General features: G+C 35.2%; 1 protein-coding gene across 16 annotated transcripts in view; it reads left to right on the top strand.

Annotated features, from left to right (window-relative positions):
• C2CD5 (C2 calcium dependent domain containing 5) overlaps nt 1-24,224 on the top strand; it is a 91,802-nt gene that overhangs the window by 43,767 nt on the left and 23,811 nt on the right. For all 16 annotated transcript variants that reach the window (XR_009494401.1, XM_059886435.1, XM_059886440.1 and 13 more), the window contains 6 exons: nt 6,184-6,298; nt 9,666-9,761; nt 15,354-15,545; nt 18,921-19,107; nt 20,887-21,051; nt 22,862-23,002. Coding sequence is in view for 15 of the 16 variants with exons in the window: in XM_059886435.1 (XP_059742418.1) it covers nt 6,184-6,298; nt 9,666-9,761; nt 15,354-15,545; nt 18,921-19,107; nt 20,887-21,051; nt 22,862-23,002 (896 nt within the window). In the remaining variant the exon portion in view is untranslated. The remainder of the gene's footprint in view (nt 1-6,183; nt 6,299-9,665; nt 9,762-15,353; nt 15,546-18,920; nt 19,108-20,886; nt 21,052-22,861; nt 23,003-24,224) is intronic.

The following is a 24,224-nucleotide window of genomic DNA, read 5'->3' on the forward strand; positions in this document are numbered from 1 at the left end:
CAGGGAGGAGATTCTCAGAAGACGGAGTAGTCAGATTTGCATTAAATTGCTGCCTGCTGGTTCAGAATGAATTTAAAAGCAGCAAGACTAGAGAGATCCCAGTTAGTGCAGCGCAGGAGTCCTAGCCAGATTGTGACCTGGGATCTGATGGTGACAGGAGAGCTAAAGTTTTGTGGTGCACTTACTACGTACTATTCTAAGATTTTATGGTAGTAGCTCATTTAGTCCTCAAGCACAGTGCTCACATACGTGTTCTCATTTTGGACGTGAGCAGTATGAAACATAGCCATTTGTCCGAGGTCAAATAGGGAGTGACTGAGCCCCAGGTTGAACCTTGCAATTTTGGCTTCAGGGCTTAAACTCTTAACCACAAGTTTACAAACTGTTTAGAATGGGAAGCCTGCAGGACTTGGTAATTAAAGGAGAATGTGGTGAGTGAAACAGGCTCTGTGCAATTGTCAGCTGAGAGAGAGAGAAGGGTAATGATTGTCCCACATGTCTGCAAGTCTTAACATCCCAGGGGACAAATGATTCCTATCTTTTAGAAACTCAAGTCTGTTTGAAAGTTCAGTTGTAAATAATATTTTAAGAGTAAATCCTGATAGCCCTAGCTCATTGCTTCTCAAATGGCTGTAATCTATTTTTCTTCTGAGTTTACCACTAGAAGTATTTCTGAATAGGTCACACATAGTTTCTTACTTATAACAGTCTCAGTGAGTTGAGGAAAATTTGTTATTCTTTCCTGTGTAGGATGCATGTCAATTTAGATAACTTTTTTAGAAGTGACAAGAGGAAATTAAAATACGTGTATAATGTCATTTGAAAAATACAAGTTTGAAGTAGCTTATGAACTTAGACAATATTTTTAAGTGTTTTTAAGCCCTGAGTTAGTAAAGCAAGATGTTTGAATAGCCTTTCTTTTGTTTTTGAGAATATTCTAAAAATATTTTTTCTTTTTTTACTGTTTTAGACAGATCGTAGGTTTTAAGACTTATTAGACTGGAAATTTTCTCAATCTTACAATGAATGAACTTAAGCTAATGATAGATTTAGTGGTTTAAATTTAGAAAATGTTACTCTTTTTCTCTTTTTTGTTTTCAGAAATATAGTTAGAAATTTGACTTTATTTTGGAGGCAAAATTAATAGTTAACATCTAAAAATGTAGTTACTACTTTAAAAATATGTAACAGAATATGAGTCAGCTGAGGAAATACTTATATAAGGAAATATTTATATAGAATATACTTATCACTCTGATCATTCAAATTTTTCTCCAATAGATGTTTGTCAAGTGCCTACATGTCTTAAGCACAATTCTGGGATTGGAAATAACCAGGGTTCACCCAGGCAGACCTCCTGTTTACATACTAGTCTAGTCTGTTTCTTACACTACTTTGCTGTGTGTGTGTGAGAGAGAGAGAGAGAGAGTTAAATGGAGATAGACTTTCTTGGAATTTGAATTCTACTGATGATCTCAGCAATCATTATTTTTCTACATCTGAGGGACATTCATGAGCAGATGTGCAAAGTAAGCCTAAAGTAGTTAAGCAGCATTTGGTTTTCAGTATTTTAATAAGGTTTTCAGAAAGTAGATACATAGAGTTCAAGAAGGCATAAATATAGCATGCATGACTTGTGAGCTTTCCTTTATAATGTGACATAAATGTAATATTTAATTTTCTTTCTATATATAATGTAACTGGATATTCATTACTTTTCTACTATCTGTAAAAAAAAAAGTCAGATGGGTAATCTCCTTAAGTGGGAAGTTTCACTCTTCATATATATGAAATATGTAAAATGTAACTGGATATTCCATTACATTATTATAATGTAACATGTAAATGTAATGTATCATTCTCTGTATAAAATAATGTAACTGGTCACCAGTTACATTATATATATAAAGAATGAAATGTCACAGTCAAGGAGTAAATTACATATTTGACTTTTTTTTTTTAAACAAATAGTAATGACTGCAGCTTGGTCCAACATGGATTGTATCTGAGCCACCATCCTAATATTCCAAATTACCACATCTTGAAGTTCACTCTCAGTTTGCACATTACTTCTTCTATAATGAGATTCTTCTTTTTAGTCTGTACTGAATCCCCAACCAGTTTGAGGTTCTATACTTCCTTGAACCTGGACTCTCTAATTTCTGTTCTATTAGTGGAAATTTATCTTCTTCAAAAGGTGGTTTTGCGTTGGACTATTACTTTCAGACATTTGAGAAGGTAGCTTTTTGTGCTGTCCATTAACAAGATACATTGTCCTTTTTCTGAAAATCCTATCTAACACTTTATCTTGTTTATTTAAAAATTAGATTGAATAACTGCCCATTTCCTTTTTTATTTTCTTTCAACTTGATTAAAAGGTTTCCAGGGACAGAATTATTCTCTTCTAGACCTATATGAAAATAGAACTACATTTAACTCTTCATGTAGTCAGCATTTCTTAGTTGCAAATGTGTAATTGCCTAAAATCTCGAAGGAATTGACTTTTATAAAGGCATATTGTGTTGGGTTGTTCACTTCTTTACTTTTTGAGGGGTAAACTATTACTGTCATTTTAGGAATCTTTACCAGTGTCACCTGTACTTTAGAAACAAGATTAAATACTAAAAAGATGGCAAGATATCAAGCTATGGCCATGCTCTAGACAAGTAATAGAAAAACAAATTAACTGTGGTGTCAACATAAGTGTGAGGACATTACCCTCGTAAGAGGCATCAGTGAGGCATTGATCTAGAACTCAATTCTTGCTTGCAATTAAAAGAATATAGTAAAAGATCTGTGATAATTATCTATGTATAGTTCTGACCCTTAGAAGAAAAATACAAAATAGTATGAAATATAATTTATATAATAAGTAACTTTTCATATCTCCTAAAATGATAATCTTTTTACGATTATCAATAATTCTATAGATTCTTGGAAGGAGCATGGTATTTTAAGTGAAGATATTTTTTCTTCACATCTCTGAAACGTTAATTTGCAACCCTCACATCTCAGCTGTATATCCTTCAAGTGACCAAATTGTATCCAGTTTCATATAAGGTGTGTATAGTTGCCAGTAAATTTTTAAGCCAGGTTCTTTGTTTTGCCTTTTACAGAAGTATGGTAAATCCTCAGTTTTTACTTTTGTAGGGTGAATAAAACAGTTCAGATTCACTAATGTATTTCCTATAAGAAGTATAATTAGCAGTTTTTAAGATTTCCATTAGTAGGGATTAAATACTCTGATTTTTGTTTCTGAATTTTCAGTACTAGTAAGTTAGACTGAATCATGATTGCTACTTGAATATTCTGTGGCTCATCTCTGGCATTAAATATAAGATAGGCTTTGAAGAGAAGTTTAATTTTTCTGTAATATTAAATAAATTGATTTTTCTTAATTGTATCTTAATTAACCCCTAAATTTAATAGCCAAAAAATTCATCCTTTGACTTCTTGCTCACAGTTGTAGGTAATTATTTTAATCCAATTCCTAGTTTGTGATGAAGTGCTCCCTACTGTATGCTTGCCTTGCTTTCACCTAGAATCTAGGGCCATTACTTTCTGTAACCATTTCAGTGAGCTGCCATAGTTTTCAGTCTGTACTGTCACCTGATCCAAGCATGCGCCAAAGTTTCCACTGTTTCTGGCTCCCGTCTGCTGAATCTGCTTTGCAAAACCCTTTGTTCTTTGAGCTTTTGCTTTAGCCAAAAACCAAATTTAAGAAATTCTTTGGAGTGTGGACATAACACCATTTGCTTCCTTAGCCCTCCTGTATGTAACTCTTTAGCTTTTATTAAACTTGTAAATACTGTATTAACTACAGCAGCGGCATCCCCATGTGCAATTGTGTGGCTCGTGTGTCAAAATAAAGGCTGCTTGTGAACTTGTCAGAAGAGTATGAATGCTCTACTTGCGCTGCATTCAGCTTTTTGTTGGTTTTTTGTTTGTTTTTTTAAATCAGCCACTTATTCTTTCATAGTGTTTGGTTTAATTATCTGATTATTTTATGTGTTATACCAAGGTAAGTTTGATGTAGATAAACTTTGTATTCTGTGTGGTTACATGTATCTCATAGTAATTATGATTACATACTTTTTCCATTTAGGCATGCTGGCCTTTCTAAATAAATAGATCTCGAACTTGAAATAAGTAGCTTCTTCCAAATTTTTCATTAATTTAAAAAAATATAATACTGTTGATTACATCCTGTAAAATTTTTAAAGCAGAAAACTGCCATGTATCACTATGTAGCAAGATGTAGGCTAACCTAATGTGAGAAAATCTAATTTATAAAAACGGAGTATATGATTATTTGATTTAGTAAATATTATTGTAAACTTCCAGAATGATTTGAAAAGTAAATTGCAGGTTTTACTATTATGTTTTAGAAAGTCAACTTTTCATTTTACATAATTTTTCAGGAAAATAATTTTTTTCTAAGCTGAGATATAGTTCTCTTATTTTTGCTATCTTTTTCGAAAATCATAAGTAACTTGATAGATGGAGCAACTAGTTGAATGATAGTTTGTCTTATGATATAAAATTTCCCTATTAGGAAAAGATGATGTTCATAGATGTCCAAATTAATCTGGAAACTTGTATGTCCTAAAAAGAGAGAATGGATATGAAAGTGTTTTTGTGCTCTTAATGTCTACATTTCAGCTAGGAATATGAACAAATTCTTTAACGTAGTAGCATATGTGCAAAATAGGGCCACCTAATTGTCTCACCCATTTCTGAATTCGTAATATTGATTGCTAACACCATATTGTAGTATTTTCTATTTCTTTTCCTTCTTTATCTCGTACTTTGATCTTTTCCTTGGTTTCCTGGAGTTTTGTGTTTCTTTCTTCTCTTCTGAAAGAAAGTTTTAGGGTAGCACGGTCTTGGATCTAAGACTAACGCAAGAACTGGCTGGCATCATTTGTAGTTCTGGTTTTTATCTCCTCACTTCTTTTTGCTGATCTCCCTGTGGGGGAAACAAAATTCCACCATAGGAATGTGAGCTATAACAAGGCTTTTACCCTTTCTTTACTTTGCTGTCTTCAGTATTTCACTAGTGAGTATGATTCTACTTATTCTACTTATTTTGAAAAACGTATTTGAAAACTGCATATGTACAGAAACTCAGAAGGCTTTTGGATTGTTGGATTTTTAGTCGTAATAGTGCCTTTTTAGTGTGAAAGATTTACAGTAAGAGCTTAGCATCTTATTTAGAGTTGATCAGGTTTTTTCTTTTCCAAATTGTTCCCAAATGGAATTGGCCACAAAAAAAGAAACAATTTAGGATATGCTGATTATAGACCGTTTCTGTTTTTAACATCTTTGGGCATGAAAAGCTAACTATATATGCAGCTGCTGTTCATCAGTAGTTTGCAGCTAAATGCAAGTAATTAGAAAGTGTATGTGACAGATGTTCCATCTATAATGCTCCATTGCAAGCAATGTTGGGCTACTCTATGGTAATAAAATGTGATTCTGTGATTTGAAAGCATTTTCTTAATGACAGAGCTATATATGGAGTTGCAGTGTTCTTTCTGAAATTTGTCCTTATGTACATTAACTAGATTCTTCGTACTAATGTTTTCAATGTATTTGCTTTCTTTATTTTGAACTGGCCAGTCCCTTTATTTCTTGTCACTTTGCTTCAGGACCCACATCTCTTTAGAAGGATGGCTATAGATGGCTTTCTGCTTTTTAATGTTGATAAATCTATGCCTTGCAGAGAACCCAGAATGTATTGCATTATTAAAAATTAAGTACAGGAAATGAAATCAGAATTTAAAATAAATTTATGGATATGACTCAAGGTGCTCACTCAGTGAGGTGAGACATAGGAAGTCATTTTAGTTTAAGATTAGAGTCTGAAAACTCTGGGTCTACCTTTCAAATTGTATTTCATAAAACAGATCCCTATAGATAGCCCTAAAGCAAAAAAGCAAATAGAACTAGATGATTTATTTTCTAGCACCTGAGTTTAAAATGTTAAACTTCTTGAGACGTAGCATTAAATGAAAATGTTAATAAGCTTTTTGAGAAGTAGCATTTTAAAGATGTGAAGTTTGAAAACCTGTTGTAGAATAGTAGTTCTTTGCCTTCCAGAGTATGCGTACTTTAAATATTTCTTGTTCAAATAGACAATATGCTATTGAGTAGTGAACTGATTTAAAATTTATTTTTCAGATGAACCAGAAACTCGAGATGCATGGTGGGCAGAAATCAGACAAGAAATAAAATCCCATGCCAAAGCATTAGGCTGTCATGCTGTAGTGGGCTACAGTGAATCAACTAGCATCTGGTAAATGATAATAACAACTTGATTTTCTAGATGCTGTGGTTTACAGATTGTCATCTGAAAGGGGAAAAGCTTTATGCAGATACGGAGAAAAGAAGAAAAGTGGATTGATCCAGTTAGTGTGGGCTTTTTTAGAATACATCAAGAGGAAATTCGTATGCTATCTTTACTGCTTAGTTAATGTGAAACTTCAGGAAAATTGTTCTGCTCCTCCAAGCCTCAGTTATACATTGGAGACAGTAACTACCTGTCAGTTAAGGTTATTGAGGCATTAAATGAGAATATAATACTGGCACACAGCAAGTATTAACTCCAAGCCTACTTTACTCCAGTTTGTGACTCCACCAGCTCTTTCCTCTGGGATTTTGAAACTCTTAATCTATTGTAAACAAACCGCCGTGTGTCTTTCAAGTTCATTTGTAAACTCTTTCTGCCTTCATTAATTAACTATAACTTAACTTTTTCCTACCAACAAATCTCCCTAATGCTACCCAGTTAGGAAGGGACTTCCATACTCTCAGTTCTCAATTTCTTTTTCTCCTGTCTTTCATTTGGACAACTTCTTCCCCATTTAAGTCCGTGCCAATCCACTGTTCAGGATTTTCTACCTCCAAAACTTTTTTCTGCTTTTTTTTTTCCTGCCCATCTCCTCCAGTTAAACACAATTATCTCCCTTCTAACAGTCTGTCATTGTGCTTTCTCATTCTCAAGTCCTCTATCCTTAGTTGACTTTCAACCTTATTTTGACTTCATTATTGCATGAAACTGTTCCTCTTTAAAAATTTGAAACCATAAAATTTCACTCTTGGATCACAACCTGATATTTTCCTACTCATCCTATTTGCTTATTTATTTCTGGTTTATTTTGGCCCTTCTCTTAATCAAGAGTTTTCCCAGTTCCTTACTTAGGTTCTGACTTTACTTGCTGTCTGCCATCCTTGAACCCTACTTTCCACTCCTTCAGAAGTTGGTAATAGATGTCATCTAGACACTGTTTGCGGAGAAGGCAATGGCATCCCACTCCAGTACTCTTGCCTGGAAAATCCCATGGATGGAGGAGCCTGGAAGGCTGAAGTCCATGGGGTCGCTGAGGGTCGGACACGACTGAGCGACTTCACTTTCACTTTTCACTTTCATGCATTGGAGAAGGAAATGGCAACCCACTCCAGTGTTCTTGCCTGGAGAATCCTAGGGACAGGGGGAGCCTGGTAGGCTGCCGTCTATGGGGTTGCACAGAGTCGGACACAACTGAAGTGACTTAGCAGCAGCAGCAGACACTGTTTGACTTTAGGCTGTCTTATTTTTCCACCTTCTGTTGGGTAATTCTTAACTGCCAGCTATTACATGGATAACTTTCTTGTGGTGGTGCTGATCATTTTTGTTGGAGAAAAAATGATTAGACTGTAATAAATGAGGATGTTACAGAGCCATGCTGTTTAATTCTCTAAGGATCCTTTTTTTTTCTTTGCAGACTATATATTATACTCTTTTTAAAAAACAACTTTAGTGATATATAATAGGCATATAATCTCACATGTTTAAAGTACATTACTTTGAAAAGTTCTAACATAACTTTTATGTGAAACCATAAAACTCATGAAACCATTATTATCATGAAACCATTAGCATCAGTCATGAAACCATAAAACCATTAGTGTCATTGAGACAGTCAACACATATATCACCCCCAAAGCTTCTCTATATTCCTTTGTACTCTCTCCCTTCAGTCCCTTCTCATCCCACCCCTGTCATAGGATATACTGCTGATCTGCTTTCTATCACTAGAATAAGTTTTCACTTTTACAAAATTTTATGTAAATAGAATCTTAACATTATGCACTCCTTTTTGTTTAATTTCACTCAGCATGTTTAAGTTGAGATTAAATTGAGTGTCATCCCTGTAACAGCAAGAACCTGTTCCTTTTCATTGCTGAGTAGTACTCCTTTGTATATATTATACTCTTGAACTGCTCTATTCTCATTGTAGCTGTTCTACTTTTGTTAACCTACTAACCTTGTTAGGCTTATCCTGCCTTTCTTCCCAGTAGATAGTCTTGCTCTATTTGTGGATTTATTTTCATATACTTTCAGCTCTTAGGGGTATAGTTTTAGAAGACATAGTTCTTACCATCAGATTCACATTCTCCTGGAGAATTATGACAAGCATAATACATTTTATGGTAGAGATATCCCAGGATATCTTAGGATCCTAGAGGGCTATAGGAGGATTGGAAGAAAGTTTTAATGAAGTAACTGAAGCTTGAACTGTATCTTGAGAGATGAGTTATATCAATGAAGAGAAAAGGCATAGGGAGGGTTTTCAGGGTGAAAAGAGTAGCATGTGGAGAAGGCCAGAGGTGTGGATTCAGTTGCTGGAGATAAGTCACAGATGCAGGAGTCTACAGAAATGAGTCCAATTCATTTGTTTAGAAGTTTGCATTCACCTGATGTAAGCTTCTGTTTTCCCTGGAGACCTCAGAAATTTTGTATTTAAATCCTGTCTTTACTAGTTTTTTTCTGTTCTAACCCATCCTACTTACTATTACTGGTTTAGTTCCCTGCAGTGCACACCTTGAAATGCACACCTGCTCTAGTAGCTCTTTGATTCAGTGCCTTCTGTGGCTTTATGTTTTTTTTATATTCTCAATGTGCATTTAACCGTTAGAAGCCTGGCCTCTTGCAGATCATTTCTTTTATGGCCTTGCTTCTTATCCATTTACTTTGTTTCAAGTGTATTGTCCCTAGGTTGCTACTTTTCCCATTAGCTTTGGGTGATCTCATTCATAATTCAATAATTATGTTGATTGTTTTTTGGCTTTCAAGTTGGGTAATATGTAATAAAGAGTTTCAGATAATTCTTTGGAAAATCGGTTTTTATCATATATATAATATGATGTAGCTTAAGCTCTGTCTAGTATACTTTGGATGTTTGTGTCAGTTGTCTTTTTATTATTAAGTTTAAATTAAGCTAAAGCAATATAGATATTTACATAGTTGTGCTTTTAGAATAATTTTAATAAAATTCAATATTCATTTAAAGAGTATTTTATTACAGTTTAATGGGCTATTGCTGGATTCAGCAATATAGTTTGTTACTACTATTATTTTGAAACATTCCAGTCTTTATAAGCTTTGCCATATTTTAAAGAAATTGTCACTAATACTAATCTTTTACAATTTTTAAGTGGCAAAGAATACTCTTCCTCTTCATTTTAACTATATTACTTCTATTTTCTATCCTAGATTTAGGAGGTAATCCAGTGATAATAATATTTAGTAAAGTCTATCTTAAATTTAAATTGTCACCTTGGTAAGTTAGACTGCCTGAAAATATTAACTTGGTTACATTTTTTTTTTTTTTCTCTCGTAGTGAAGAGGTCTGTATTTTATCTGCATCCGGCACGGCAGCTGTACTGAACCCTAGATTTTTGCAGGATGGCACCGTGGAGGGCTGTTTGGAACAGAGGTTGTCACGACAGCATGGCTTATTTTCCTTAAGGGTAGAGAAGGGAAAGTTTGACTTTCTTCTTCTCAGAGCTGGGATAATCCTTCTTTATGAGGGCGGGTTACACGGGTGCGGTGCAGAAATCAGGACCAGGCACTTGACTGATTTTTACCTAATCCATAGCAACACCATAGCAACAAACAAGTATTGGGTTCTGCACTGCATGACGCACACTGTTATTTCTAACACCTCAGTAAATGGCACATATGATTACCAATTGAAGAATTTCAGGTATATGTTTTTGTGTTTGCTACAATGTAGAAATAATTTCTTTTGAGTTTTCTCTTCCTTTCTTTTCCTTTTGTTCTACCTCCAAAATAGGAAAAGGTCATGACACAATTTCCATAAAGAAAATTCCTAATTATAAAACAGACACTATGTTGTATGAAAATTATATATAAAAGCTTCAATTATGTATAAAAATCTTGTGAAATATGACTTTAAGATATGTAAAAGAGAAAGTAAAAATGAAAGCATTGGGTAAAATGAGACTGCTTTTTGGTTTATTTGATTATTGGTTCCTTTAATCTGTTAGTGTCCATAAATAAAAAGATGAGGTTATCAACTATATATACAAAAAGCTGTAAGTTTGATACCAGAGCTTGCCTGAATAATATAAATCTTAAATACTTCTTACCTAACACTATGCATATTTTTCCCCAGTATTAATGTATAATATATATTAAGGAAGAAAGCCAAAAAAAAAAATCTATACGTTATCAAATTTACTATAAATTTGAAAGTCTCTATGTAGCCAAGAAAAATGTGTTACAAAGACCTTGGTTAGTTTCTTTTGTCAGTATTAAAAATGGATTTTGACCATAATATTTTTCAGAGCATTAAAAGTCATGGTAAATAATAGGAAAGTGAAGGTTGGACATTTTGAAGTATACTAAACAATTGGAATATTCTGTTGAGGAAACTGACTTTGCCAGTGAGTTGTCCCAGGGCTGCCATATAGTTCTTGCTTATGTCAGTAGCTTCCATTCTGTAGTAGGTAGAAGCCTAATTTAATGAACAGCCTTTCTCATGCAGTTTGGTTGTTTCCATATAATGGCTTAGATGGACACATGAAATTATTAGCGCTTACTAAAGAAAATTTGAAAAAATGTAGGAGAGTAGAAGGAAGAAAAAAATTCCCTAGGATGTCAGTATTTAGAGATTATCCATTTTGTACATTTCATATTTCAAATGTTTTCATACTTTTTTTGCATTTCTTCTTATTTGGGATGATTTTGATCACCTCCTCCTGTACAGTATTATGAACCTCCACCCATAGTTCTTCAGGCACTCTTTCATATCTAATTCCTTAACTCTATTTGTCACTTCCACTGCATAATCTTAAGGGATTTGATTTAATCATACGTAAATGGTCTAGTGGTTTTCCCTACTTTCTTCAATTTAAGTCTGAATTTTGCAATAAGAAGTTCATGATTGGAACCACAGTCAGCTCCTGCTCTTGTTTTTGCTGACTGTATAGAGCTTTTCCATCTTCAGCTGCAAAAATCTGATTTTGGTGTTGACCATCTGGTGATGTTCATGAGTAGAGTAGTCTTTTGTGTTGTTGGAAGAGGGAGTTTGCCATGACCAATGCATTCTCTTGGCAAAACTCTTTTAGCCTTTGCCCTGCTTCATTTTATACTCTTAAGGCCAAACTTGCCTGTTACTACAGGTATTTCATGACTTCCTACTTTTGCATTCCCATCCCCTATGATGAAATGGACATCTTTTTTGGTGTTAGTTCTAGAAGGTCTTGTAGGTCTTCACAGAACCATTCAGCTTCTTTAGCATAAGTGGTTGGGGCATAGATTTGGATAACTGTGCTATTGAATGGTTTGTCTTGGAAATAAACAGAGATCATTCTATCATTTTTGATATTGTACCCAAGTACTGCATTTCAGACTCTCTTGTTGACTATGAGGGCTACTCCATTTCTTCTAAGGGATTCTTGCCCACTAGTAGATATAATAGATACAATGTAGATATAATAGTAGATTTAATGGTCATCTGAATTAAATTCGCCCATTCCAGTCCATTTTAGTTTACTGATTCCTGAAATGTTGATGTTCACTCTTGCCATCTCCCGTTTGAACACTTCCAATTAACCTTGATTCATGGACATAACATTCCAGGTTAGGAATGTTTTCTATGCAATATTGTACTTTACAGCATCAGACTTTACATCCATCACCAGTCACAAAATGCAAAAAGGCAACATGGTTGTCTGAGGAAGCCTTACAAATAGCTGAGCAAAGAAGATAAGTGAAAGGCAAAGGAGAAAAGGAAAGATATATCCATCTGAATGCAGAGGTCCAAAAAATAGCAAGGAGAGATAAGAAAGCCTTCCTCAGCGATCAGTGCAAAGAAATAGAGGAAAACAATAGAATGGGAAAGACTAGAGATCTCTTTAAGAAAATTAGAGACACCAAGGGAACATTTCATGCAAAGATGGGCACAATAAAGGACAGAAATGGTATGGACCTAACAGAAGCAGATGATATTAAGAGGTGGCAAGAATACACAGAAGAACTATACAAAAAAGATCTTAATGACCCAGATAACCACAATGGTGTGATCACTCACGTAGAGCCAGACGTCCTGAAATGTGAAGTCAAGTGGGCCTTAGGAAGCATCACTATGAACAAAGCTAGTGGAGATAATGGAATTCCAGTTGAGCTATTTCAAATCCTGAAAGATGATGCTGTGAAAGTGCTGCACTCAATATGCCAGCAAATTTGGAAAACTCAGCAGTGGCCACAGGACTGGAAAAGGTCAGTTTTCATTCCAATCCCAAAGAAAGGCAATGCCAAAGAATGTTCAAACTACCGCACAATTGCACTCATCTCACACACTAGCAAAGTAATGCTCAAAATTCTCCAAGCTAGGTTTCAACGTTACGTGAACCATGAACTTCCAGATGTTCAAGCTGAATTTAGAAAAGGCAGAGGAACCAGAGACCAAATTGCCAACATCCACTGGATCATAGAAAAAGCAAAAGAATTCCAGAAAAAATCTGTTTCATTGACTGCGCCAAAGCCTTTGTGTAGATCACAACAAATTGTGGAAAATTCTTAAGCAACAGTTAGAACTGGACATGGAACCAGCAACAGACTGGTTCCAAATAGGGAAAGGAGTACATCAAGCCTATATATTGTTACCCTGCTTATTTAACGTATATGCAGAGTACATTATGCAAAATGCCAGACCTGGGTTAAGCACAAGCTGAAATCAAGATTGCCGGGAGAAATATCAATAACCTCAGATATGCAGATGACACCACCATTATCGCAGAAAGTAAAGAGAAACTAAAGAACCTCTTGATGAAGTGAAAGAGGAGAGTGGAAAAAACTGGCTTAAAACTCAGCATTCAGGAAACTAAGATCATGGCATCTGGTCCCATCACTTAATGGCAAATAAATGGAAAACAATGGAAATAGTGACAGACTTTATTTTATTGGGCTCCAAAATCGCTGCAGGTGGTGATTACAGCCATGAAATTAAAAAACGCTTGCTCCTTGGAAGAAAAGCTATGACCAACCTAGACAACATATTAAGAAGCAGAGACATTACTTTTCTGACTAAAGTCCATCTAGTCAAAGGCATGGTTTTTCCGGTAGTCATGTATGGATGTGAGAGGTAGACCATTCAAGGAAGCTGAATGCCAAAGAATTGATGCTTTTAAACTGTGATCTTGGAGAAGACTCTTGATATTTCCTTGTACAGTAAGGAGATCAAACCAGTCAATCCTAAAGGAAATCAAACCTGAGTATTCATTGGAAGGACTGATGCTAAAGCTGAAGCTCCAATAACTGACTCATTGGAAAAGACCCTGATGCTGGGAAAGATTGAAGGCGGGAGGAGAAGGGAACGACAGAGGATGAGATGGTTGGATGGCATCACCAACTTGATGGACAGGAGTTTGAGCAAGCTCTGGCAGTTGGTGATGGACCGGGAAGCCTCATGTCATGCAGTCCATGGGGTCACAAAGAGACACGAGTGAGTGACTAAACTGAACTGAACGTCATACATTTTAGCACTTTTATTCTTTATGCTTTATGATGTTACACCACCTGTGTTCAAATTTCTGGGAGTTATTTGGTTAAAAGTTGTCCCAAATTTTCATCTTTCTGTGGCCCCCTTGTACCACATGGCCTTTGGATTCAAACTGACTTTAAAATCTGATGTCTGCTACTTAGTACTTTTTGTGACTGAGCAAATTACTTAGCATCTCAGCTTGGTTTCAGGCCAAGTGAAACTAGGTTTTGTTTCCCCATGCTTGGCAGTATATCGAAAGGGGTGTTCATGTAGCTATAGTTTTCTTAATCTTTAACAAAAAAAATAGAACGTTTCTGAGTAGATACTGTTGTTCCAGTTTTATAGAGGAGACTCTCAGAGGTTAAATGACTTGCTTAGGCTCACAGCTCTTCTCATATCTGTTTCCCCTGTTACTTCTAATAAGCCAGAATGCCATCCCACCAGTAAAAGAATAATATCTGGGAGAAACTTAATAATTTAGAGGCTTATTCTGTGAAATAATGTATACAAAGAATCTATGCAAAGCCTGATTCCTGGGAAATATAGTAACTTGTAAACTTTTAGATGAAACAGAATTGAGAACCCACATCTCTTCAGATTCATGGATGTGACTGTGAAATCCTGCTGTTCTCCGTGGAGTTTCCCTCTTCCCTTCCTATTCTCCTGATTTCTTCAGATTTAATGACTGGAAAAAGATTTTATCATTCTAAAGTGATTTCATAAACAGCCTATTACAGTAGACATTTTACAATGAATGGGAAGGTTGTGGGTTATTTTTTTCTGCTTCATGTATGATAAATGTTCATTTCTGAAACACAGGTGTTTTGGTTTCTCTGAAAGGCTACAACAGACATTAGAAATTAGAAACTTTAGAGTGTGCCTAGCTTTGACTTTTTTCCCCCTCTTAAATACATTTGTTTCTAACTGTAGATTTTTTTCAGATTGGTAAAGTTTTTTCCCTTAGGAATTATTTTCTGATTTTATGTGTATTATCTTTTCAGATAATAAAAGCATATCACTCTTATTATCTAGCCATTTTTAAAAATATTTAATTTTTAATTGATTGATGATTGGTTTGCAATATTGGTTTGATTTCTGTCACATATCAACCATTCATTTTTATGTTGCATCCTAAAGAAAAAACCATTGGAATAATAGTGGTTTTTGTCAGGTCATCAAACATAAGAATTGAGGGAAGGGATATATGTATACCAATGGCTGATTCATGTTGAGGTTTGACAGAAAACAACAAAATTCTGTAAAGCAATTATCCTTCAATTAAAAAAATAAAAAAAACATAATTGATAGAAAATGCCTCTCTACTTGTATAAGCCTCTTCTTTCATAACAGTGTGTGGTTCTGATTTCCTGTTTATTTCTTATCAATCATAGTAGTACCTATTATGGTCAAAGTTATGATATAGTTTGTACACAGGTACTGGATAGAGAATATTTGTTTTTGGAAAAATGCGTAGAATTTTTCAAGAATGCCTTTTTTCCCCTTAATGTATCCATATAGGCTAGAAGAAAATTTGCCTGCAGGCTGTGGATTTTGCCATATACCATATGATGAACTGAATATGCCATTTCCAGCTCATCTCACATACTGCAATAACTGCAGGAAACAAAAAGTTCCTGATGTTCTCTTCACAACCATAGACCTCCCAGTGGATGCAACAGTTATTGGAAAAGGTTGTCTCATTCAAGCAAGGTATGTTTGTGAAGACAGTACTTGGGGTCCTTGAAGGAATGTAGAGTATGAAGTCAAATAGACATATTTGATCCATATGATTTTATTGTATGGAAAATTGGAAGGAAAAATAATCCTCTTTATGAGACTCAGATAAACTTTAATGCAAAAGCAGTCTTAAAAATTGAAATTAGGTACAAATGTTTATTATTATGAAGATTATTAACTAACCTGTCACAGGTGAGGGATGTGACTCAGTATGCTTTAATGACGTTAAATATCTGATACATTTTGGAAGTTGACTTTTTGTTCTTTTTAAGAATGGTGCTATGTGGTTTTTTTTTTTTTTTTTTTTTTTTAACAATTTCAGTTAGCTGTTAAGAGTTCTCTTTAAAGTGTGCTGGAATAGGAAATTGGAAGGCACACAGGAAACAGCTGCAGCTATCTAGGTCACTAACAACTGCCAGGCTGCCAAATCCATGGAGCATTTCTGTCTTCATTTTACTTAAGGTCTCAGCAATAATCACACAGCTGATCGTTTTCTCCTTGAAATTCATGACTTCACAATGCCACATGTCCTCTTTTTTCCTGCCTTTATATGTAGTCTTCATTCCTCCTCATTTCTTGTTCCTTGAGAGCCATGAGTTCAGACCCTCTTCTCGAAGCTCTCTCGCTAGTTGAAGTCATCAACTCCTATATATCTGTATTCTGTCTGTAAGTCTAGGACTCCTAAATTTATAGCTCTAGTTCAGAACTTTCTTCTGAGCTTCAGACCCATATACTTTGCTGTCTACTTTATACCCCACTTTCATAAGCATCTCATACTTGTTCCATATTGAACTGCTGATTTTATCCATTTCTCTCATATTGGTCTTTCCTGTTTTCATAAGTGATACTTGCTCTATTCAGTTCTTCATTGCAAATATGGTATTCTTAGACATTGTTCTCTTTCCTAACCTCCCCACATCAGAGTTATTTATATTTCTAATGTATTTCCTTTTTGCTTTCATTCCGTCTTGCATCTTAGACCTTCCATTTAGAATAGTTTTTCTTTCACCTGAGTTATCTCCTTGAGTATTTTTTTGATGGATCTGTTGATGGTGAACAATTTTTACGTGTTTGAAAATGAGCCTATTTTATCTTTAAACAGTATCTTTGGCTAGCAGTTATTTTCTTTAAGCACATTGAAAATACTCTTCCACTGCCTTCTGGCCTTCATTGCAACTGTTGAGAAATAACCTCTTAGACTAACTGTTCTTCTTTTGAAGTTTGTCTATTTTTTTCCCTCAGGCTGTGTGCAAGCTATTTTATTTGTCTTCAGTTTTCTTCAGTTTCCCTGTAGAGTATTAGGTATGGAGTTCTCTTTATCCTAATTGCTATACCTTGGACATCTTGAATTTATAGATTGGTATCTTTCATGTGTTTTAAAAAATTTTAGGTTAGTTCTGTGATTCATCTGTTCTCTCGTCTTGATATTCCAATTAAAGTATGTGTGTCTTTCTGACCGCCTCTTCTATGTCTGTTACTTTCTTATCTATATTTTTAATCTTTTTATTTCTTTATGTTATATTTTGGATATTTTCTTATCTTTCAGTTCTTTAGTTTTGTCTTCAGCTGTCTTTAATATGCTGTTATGCCTAATAATTGGGTTTAAAATTTTTGATTTTTTATTTCCAGAAGTTGTATTTTATTCTTTTTCAAATCTGATATCACATACTATAGTCTGTGTTTAATTCTGTAACTGATTATTTTAATATCTAAAACATTTTTTTTTCTGTTGTTTCTGCTGCTTATTGTTCATTGTGTTTTACTTGCTTTGGCAAATATTGTAAAAAGTCCTGTGTTCACCTAGCTTCCCCGACTGGTGACATCTTACACAGCTGTAGTAGGGTATCAGCTAGGATATTGACACTGTTATAATGGTTTTAACTATGCTCCAGACCTGAATCAGTTTTACATTTGTAATACTTGCATTCATTTAAGTATTTGTGTACGTGTGTGTATATATATGTCTATGCAGTTTTATCCAACAAATAGATGGTGTAAACCACCGTCACAGTCAAGATCCACAGCTGTTTACCACCACGAAAGAACTTCCTTCTGCTGCCCACTTATATTTATACCCTGTATTGCCCCTTGCCCTGGTCCTGTGATGCTTTTAGGAAGATTTTTAAAAGTACATAGTTTATCCAGTTTTTTTTTTTTTTTCCTTGTTTTAGGTAGTCTTCTTCAGCAGTTCTCAGAGTGTGGCCCTTAGACCAATAGCATCACCATCCTGGGGGAATGTATAGAAATGCTTGTTGAGGCTCTGTGCCAGAACTGTTGATTTGGAAACCCTAGGGATGGAGCCCGGCAATTGTTTTTTAACAACTACTGGCCTGAGCAGCCTGGCTTACCAGTTTGGGGATCTTCTCTTCATCTTTTCAGTCAACTTTTTAGTCCAAGCTTTTGTTGTCTGTCACCTAAGTAGCTCTTGTTCACCATTCCCACATCAGTTCTCTTTGCACCATTCTCTGTGTAGCAGTATAAATGGTGTCCTAAAATATACATTAGATCATGTTACTTCTTAAAATCTATCTGGCGTTCCCATTGCTGGTAGAATAAAATCAAACTCCTCACCATGACCAGTCCTAACATATTCATGCCCATGCTTAACTGCATCCTCCTCTGTGCTGCCCTCACCTTTGCTCACTTCACTGGAGCTGCAGTGGTCTCCTTTTGGTTCTTGTAATATGCCAACTTCATTCCATCATTGTCTTTCTCCAGCAGTCCCAATTCTATTTTGCCTTTAAGATCCTGGCTCAGGTGTTATCTCTGCGCTGAGGCCTTCTGTCCAGTTATTCTTTCTTCCCCTGGTTTATTTTCTGCACACACCTGATTCTTAAGTGTTGTCTGCAGTTGGCTTTGTTTCTTTGCCTTTTTTTATTATTATTATTCCTCCCCTGGAATACAGTCATGAGCAGGGTCTCTGTGTTTTATTCCTTGATCATTGCTCACCACCTAGAACAGTGCCTGGCATGTAGTAGATACTCAAGTTTTATATTCTTTTAATGAGTAAATTAACTGTTTTCTCTATTGTCCACCCATTATATGATCATGTGGAGTTATGAAACCTAAGATTTAAAATTATATTCTCTGATGATTTTGATTACTGTTTGTTTCATTTCTAGAGATTTTGAGATTTTTTTTTTCATTTTGTTTATCAAAATGGGACTTTTACCAAAAGTGTATACAGTGAAAAAATGGCAGAAAGGATTATTGATAAAACATAATAAGCCCATCTGAAGCAAGTAAATGTTTTTAATCAAGCACATTTTTATGAAGTTTTAAAAATTGGGTATTGCTTAAGATGGTATCAGGAACACTATCCACTGACTACATTATTTTCCTTAATAGATTGTGTCGCTTAAAAAAGAAGGCACAGGCAGAAGCAAATGCCACAGCCATCAGTAATCTCTTGCCATTTATGGAATATGAAGTGCATACTCAGCTAATGAATAAACTAAAACTCAAAGCAATGAATGCTTTATTTGGACTGAGAATTCAGATCACAGTGGGTGAAAATATGTTGATGGGCTTAGCGGTAAGTTTCAAGATGTTTTGTTTTTGTTTTGTGATTCATGTAGTTGTAGATTCTGTTTTGAGATTCAAAGAGTCTTTTAAGAAGACTTAGCTATTGGCATTAAGACTTCTAAAGGCTAGGGACATTATAAGAAGAAAAGAAACCCAGTGATAGACTTTCAGATACTTTTATATTTCTTTATGAAATTATTTTGAAATTAAATTAATAAACTATTATATAAATTTATATTTATGTTATTATTCTATTTTTGTATTCAGATTATAATTCTTATAGTCACATTTCTAAGAATTACCATGTAGACCTTATTTTGTAAGTTGGCCACCATTGTCTGGACTTTATTATTGTTTATACTTGCTAACATAGGGTTTTTCCTTCTCAGCATTGTTAACATTCCTGCCTCAAATACTGCCTTTTCTGATTCTTACTGATCTTTTCTTCTTAATCACTAGGGACACTCATTGTAACTAGTGGAGACTTTTTTAGTCTGTACACCTGAATCTCAAGGTCCCAAGAGTAGCTTTCATAATAGGTAATCTCTGATGAGTGTCTCCTGGGTATGTGGCACTGCACTGCTCTGGAAGGAATGTGACATTATCTTAACTTTACAAGAGAAGACAGATGCCATAATAGATTGAGACTTGTCCAAAGTGATATGGTTGTACATACCAGAACTCAGTTTCAAATGCAGGCCTGTCTAGTTCCAGAGTTTGTGTTCTCAGCTATGCTGGGTTGTTGCCTCATTAGTGAATGCAGTTAAGAAAGTGTTAAGAGATGGTGCTCTCAGGCTTCATATGGTGCGGAGGGCATTCTAAGTTTGAGCATCAGAGACTGGGTTGTGAGTCCAGTCATGGACATGTGAACAAACCAGGAGAAAGAGCTTCTGGGGACCAGACTTCATAGAGCACCACACGCTTTCCAGGATGGACTTTAACAAAATTGGCAGTTGCTTAAAAATTTTAGTAACAACAACAGCTCGTACAATTTATGCAACTATCCAGAGTTAAAAGAATTGTCTTCTCTTTTCTCCATTCTACTCCTTTGATGTTAATGATTTGCTGTGGGTACTTTTATACATTTTTTTTTTGCTTTCTTTCCTTACAGAAACATATTTAAACATAAAGCACATATGTGTGTGTGTTTTATCTTGTTTTGTATTTCCCCTAATAGGTTTTCAGTACTAATGACATGCAGTACTGTTACAAAGTCAGAATTTTATTTAATTAAATATTTAAAATAAATCTGTATCAGGTTTTCTTTCTTGGTGATTATGAAGTTAGGATGATATAGTGGAAAGTTCTTGGTTTTAAGAGTTTGAAACACATTCACATCTCTTCTCCACATTTATTGATGTGATCTTGAGTAAGCTTCCTATCCTTTCTGAACTTCAGTTTCTTTACTTGCTTTGCATAAGTTTCTTTTTTACTTTTGCCATTTTAAAGATAAACTACTCATTCATGAAATACTTATTTTATTACAATTTTCAATCGTATTTTCCTGAGCTGTTTCTTTCTGTGCACATTACAGTCCAGTTGTGTGTGCAGAGCCAAGGAAATTGTCCTTTCACTACTGTCTGACCTACCCAGGGTTCTCACTGGGAGTAACCAACCCCTGTGCTACCAGTTCTGGTTTTCTGTGTTCTTTTACATATGTCCTGTGCGAACACTGGTGCTAATTATCTTTTTCCTACAGGACAAGGACCATATTTCTGAATATGAATACTGAAGGACTGTTATGATTTAGATATTTTTTTCCTCATTATTCCCCCATTATTTTTACCAGTCGGCCACCGGTGTGTACTTAGCAGCTTTACCAACGCCTGGTGGTATTCAGATTGCTGGAAAGACTCCTAATGATGGCTCATACGAGCAGCATATATCTCATATGCAGAAGAAGATAAATGACACGATTGCCAAGAATAAAGAGTTGTATGAAATCAATCCTCCGGTAAGTGAAATAAATCTCCATTGTGAATACATAAGTTATTGTCTAAATTTGCTGTCCCTATTACTCATTCTTTCTTCTTCCTTTACATCCATGCTCAAATGTCTTATTTTTTAGGGAAGCCAACTCCAAACACCCTATTTAAAAAATGGTAACTGTCCCATCAATTTTTGGTACTTCCCATCTCCCTTCAGTGTTTTATTGTTTTCTGTTTCTCTTATTTCTGTGTGTCTTTATGTGTGAAGTATGTTTTTGTGTATTGCTTGTTGCTCCTGGGCTTCCCTGATAGCTCAGTTAGTAAAGAATCTGCCTGCAATGCAGGAGACCTCGGTTTAAATCAGGAAGATCTACTGTAGAAGGGCTAGGCTATCTCCAGTACTCCTGGGCTTCCCTGGTGGCTCAGCTAATAAAGAATCCACTTGCAATATGGGAGACCTGGGTTTGATTCCTGGGTTGGAAAGATCCCCTGGAGAACGGAAAGGCTACCCACTCCAGTATTCTGGCCTAGAGAATTCCAAGGACTGTATAGTCCATGGCGTCACAAAGAGATGGACACGACTGAGTGACTTTCACTTACTTGCCTGATGCTCTCAGTAGAATGAAGCTGCATCAGGGCTGTATTCCTAGTGGCTCAACCAATTCCTCCTAGTAGTAGCCTCCTGATAGATAAGTTCTTGTTAAGTAACCAAATAAATGGTTTAAAATTTTCTTTGTTTAGTATAAAGAAAGATTGCTTGTCTATGGCAAAAATACTAAAAAATGCAGGGTCTTTTCTTTCTCACTTTGTAGTCACTGTAACAGGCACCCTGTCAGATTTATGTAGGGCAGATTAATGTGGAAAGCAAGTAAGGTAATGGATATGAAGGTGCTGTGGAGTAGCTGAGTTAGGAAACTGCGGTGGCAGTCTTATGTAAGGTATGCACTAGCAGAGAACGTTGAAAACAGTTTGGAAAAACCTTTTTAAAAATAATTTCCTTGGTCTTTTTTTTTTTTTTAAGATAGCTCTGTTATACCAACAGCAAGCTTTGTCTTTTACATTTGTGTTCACATATCCACTTTGTGTTGATATCCTTGTGGCCAGCAGCTGTTTAGAACCTCTAGTTAGCTGCGATCTTTGGCTATAAAATAGGTAAAAACTTACAAACCCATAAAAGATTGCACCATACATTTACCTTAAAAAGATCATTGTAACTGTCAAAATTTATTTAGCTTAATAAGTTGCATGGCAAATACATGTATAATATATGTATTATGTGTACAAACACAAACATAGATACGTATGTCATATACCACATTTTACTATTTGGGGCCTTGAAAAACTAACACTGCATAAGATATAAAAGATTAGAATGTTATTTTGGTACATAATCTTTAATTCTTTATGAGTTATTTAGGACTTTCAAATGTTGAGTAGAAAACACTGTGAGCTGGAAAAACGGCTAGTTCCCTACCAGTTGTAGTGTCCTCTTTGTACACTAGATGTCAGTGTTGCCTTGCTGTGTCTGATAGTTTCTGGATTATTGTATCAAGGCGGTGGTGGTTGTTTAGTCCCCAAGTTGTGTCTGACTAAAAGAGATAGACATGTATTCTATAAAAGTTTAATTATTCCTAAAGATTATAATTAAATATAGACTAGAAATACATTTTACAGACCCGCCCCGTAGTTTTCTATTAATATGCAAATTTAAAACCAGACCGAAGCATACAAATATTAAATCATTGTGTTGAATACCTGAAACTGCTATGTTACATGTCAACGGAAGCTCCATTAAACAGAAAAAGATACGATATAAAGCAATTATATTTCTTTTAGGAGATATCTGAAGAGATTATAGGATCCCCCATTCCAGAACCTAGACAACGCTCAAGACTTTTGAGATCTCAGTCAGAAAGCTCTGATGAAGTTACAGAATTGGACCTTTCACATGGGAAAAAAGATGCCTTTGTTTTGGAGGTATTATTGCATTGAAATAATTTCTAAAAGTTTTTGGACGATAAGATACATACTTTTGCAATCAAATCCTAAATTGGTGCGATTTTTATCATTACAACTGTTATAAATGTCAGAAGAATGTTTTCTTACAGAAATTACAACAAATTTGAAGATATCAAGACTTGGTAATATATCTTTTGTTTAACACCAGATGACTGATTAAATAATGTAGATGGTTTGAGAAGAATTAATGCTGGGGTTGAAATAAAAACATTAAACTTTTGGAGCTATTTTTGTAAATTTGAATTAATTTAAATAAGGTTCTATTCCTTCACTTACTATAGTTCTTATCTACTTTATAGGTTATAATGTTACTATAACATTTTTACATGTAAACATAATAATATAAGCACTGTAGTGTTTTCTTGCCGAGTTCAGAATATGTAATCGAATTTTCATTGTACAAAGACATTCAGAACTGACTTTCCTGAAGAATAAATGTGACATGAAAGGTTTATGGAACCTCTGCTTTCACAGATCTGCTTCCCAGGCACTCCCCTGTAGAATACTTAGCTTTAAAAGGGTTGATGATCTTTCTTTGATCCTGAAGGAAAGGAAAATAAATGAAGATACTGAGAAGTGTTTCCTGGTAAGGTGACAGTTGAGAGAACAAATCCGACATCTGCATCTCAGTAAAGCAGGAAGGTGATAGTAGAATTGAACTGGGTTGAGATTGGAGGCTTGAAGAGTCTAGAACAGTGCCTGTGAATGATTAGGATGTCAGCTGTAGAAGATGCTCAAGGCTTAACTGAAATAAGAGTGTTACCTTGTAGAAAACTCAAACTATATGACTTTGTACACTTTTCTCATAATTTCTACAGTCTGAGAATGGAAAAAGAAAAGTGTAGTAGGTCAGTGAAAGATTAAGAACAAGCTCCAGGGTTCTGTTTCGAGCAGTGCTACTCAGTGTCCTGTGAAGTGGCATTGGCACCAGCTGGGAGTTTGTAAGAAATTCAGACCCTGGGGCCCCTACTCAGACCTCAAACATGAATATTTCAATGTGGGGCCCAGGAATCTTTCACAAACCTCTAGATGATTCTTAGCATTACTTAAACCTTGATCCAGAGCATTTTTGATACTTCTGATCCTTGGATTCTAGCTAATTGGAGAATGGAAGTGCTTCAAGTGTGGACAAGAAGGCAAGGTGTAGATTCAGTAAAAGAAGGGACAGAGAGACACAGGG

The sequence above is a fragment of the Bos taurus genome, chromosome 5, assembly GCF_002263795.3.
Source record: "Bos taurus isolate L1 Dominette 01449 registration number 42190680 breed Hereford chromosome 5, ARS-UCD2.0, whole genome shotgun sequence".
Classification (NCBI taxonomy): Eukaryota; Metazoa; Chordata; class Mammalia; order Artiodactyla; family Bovidae; genus Bos; species Bos taurus.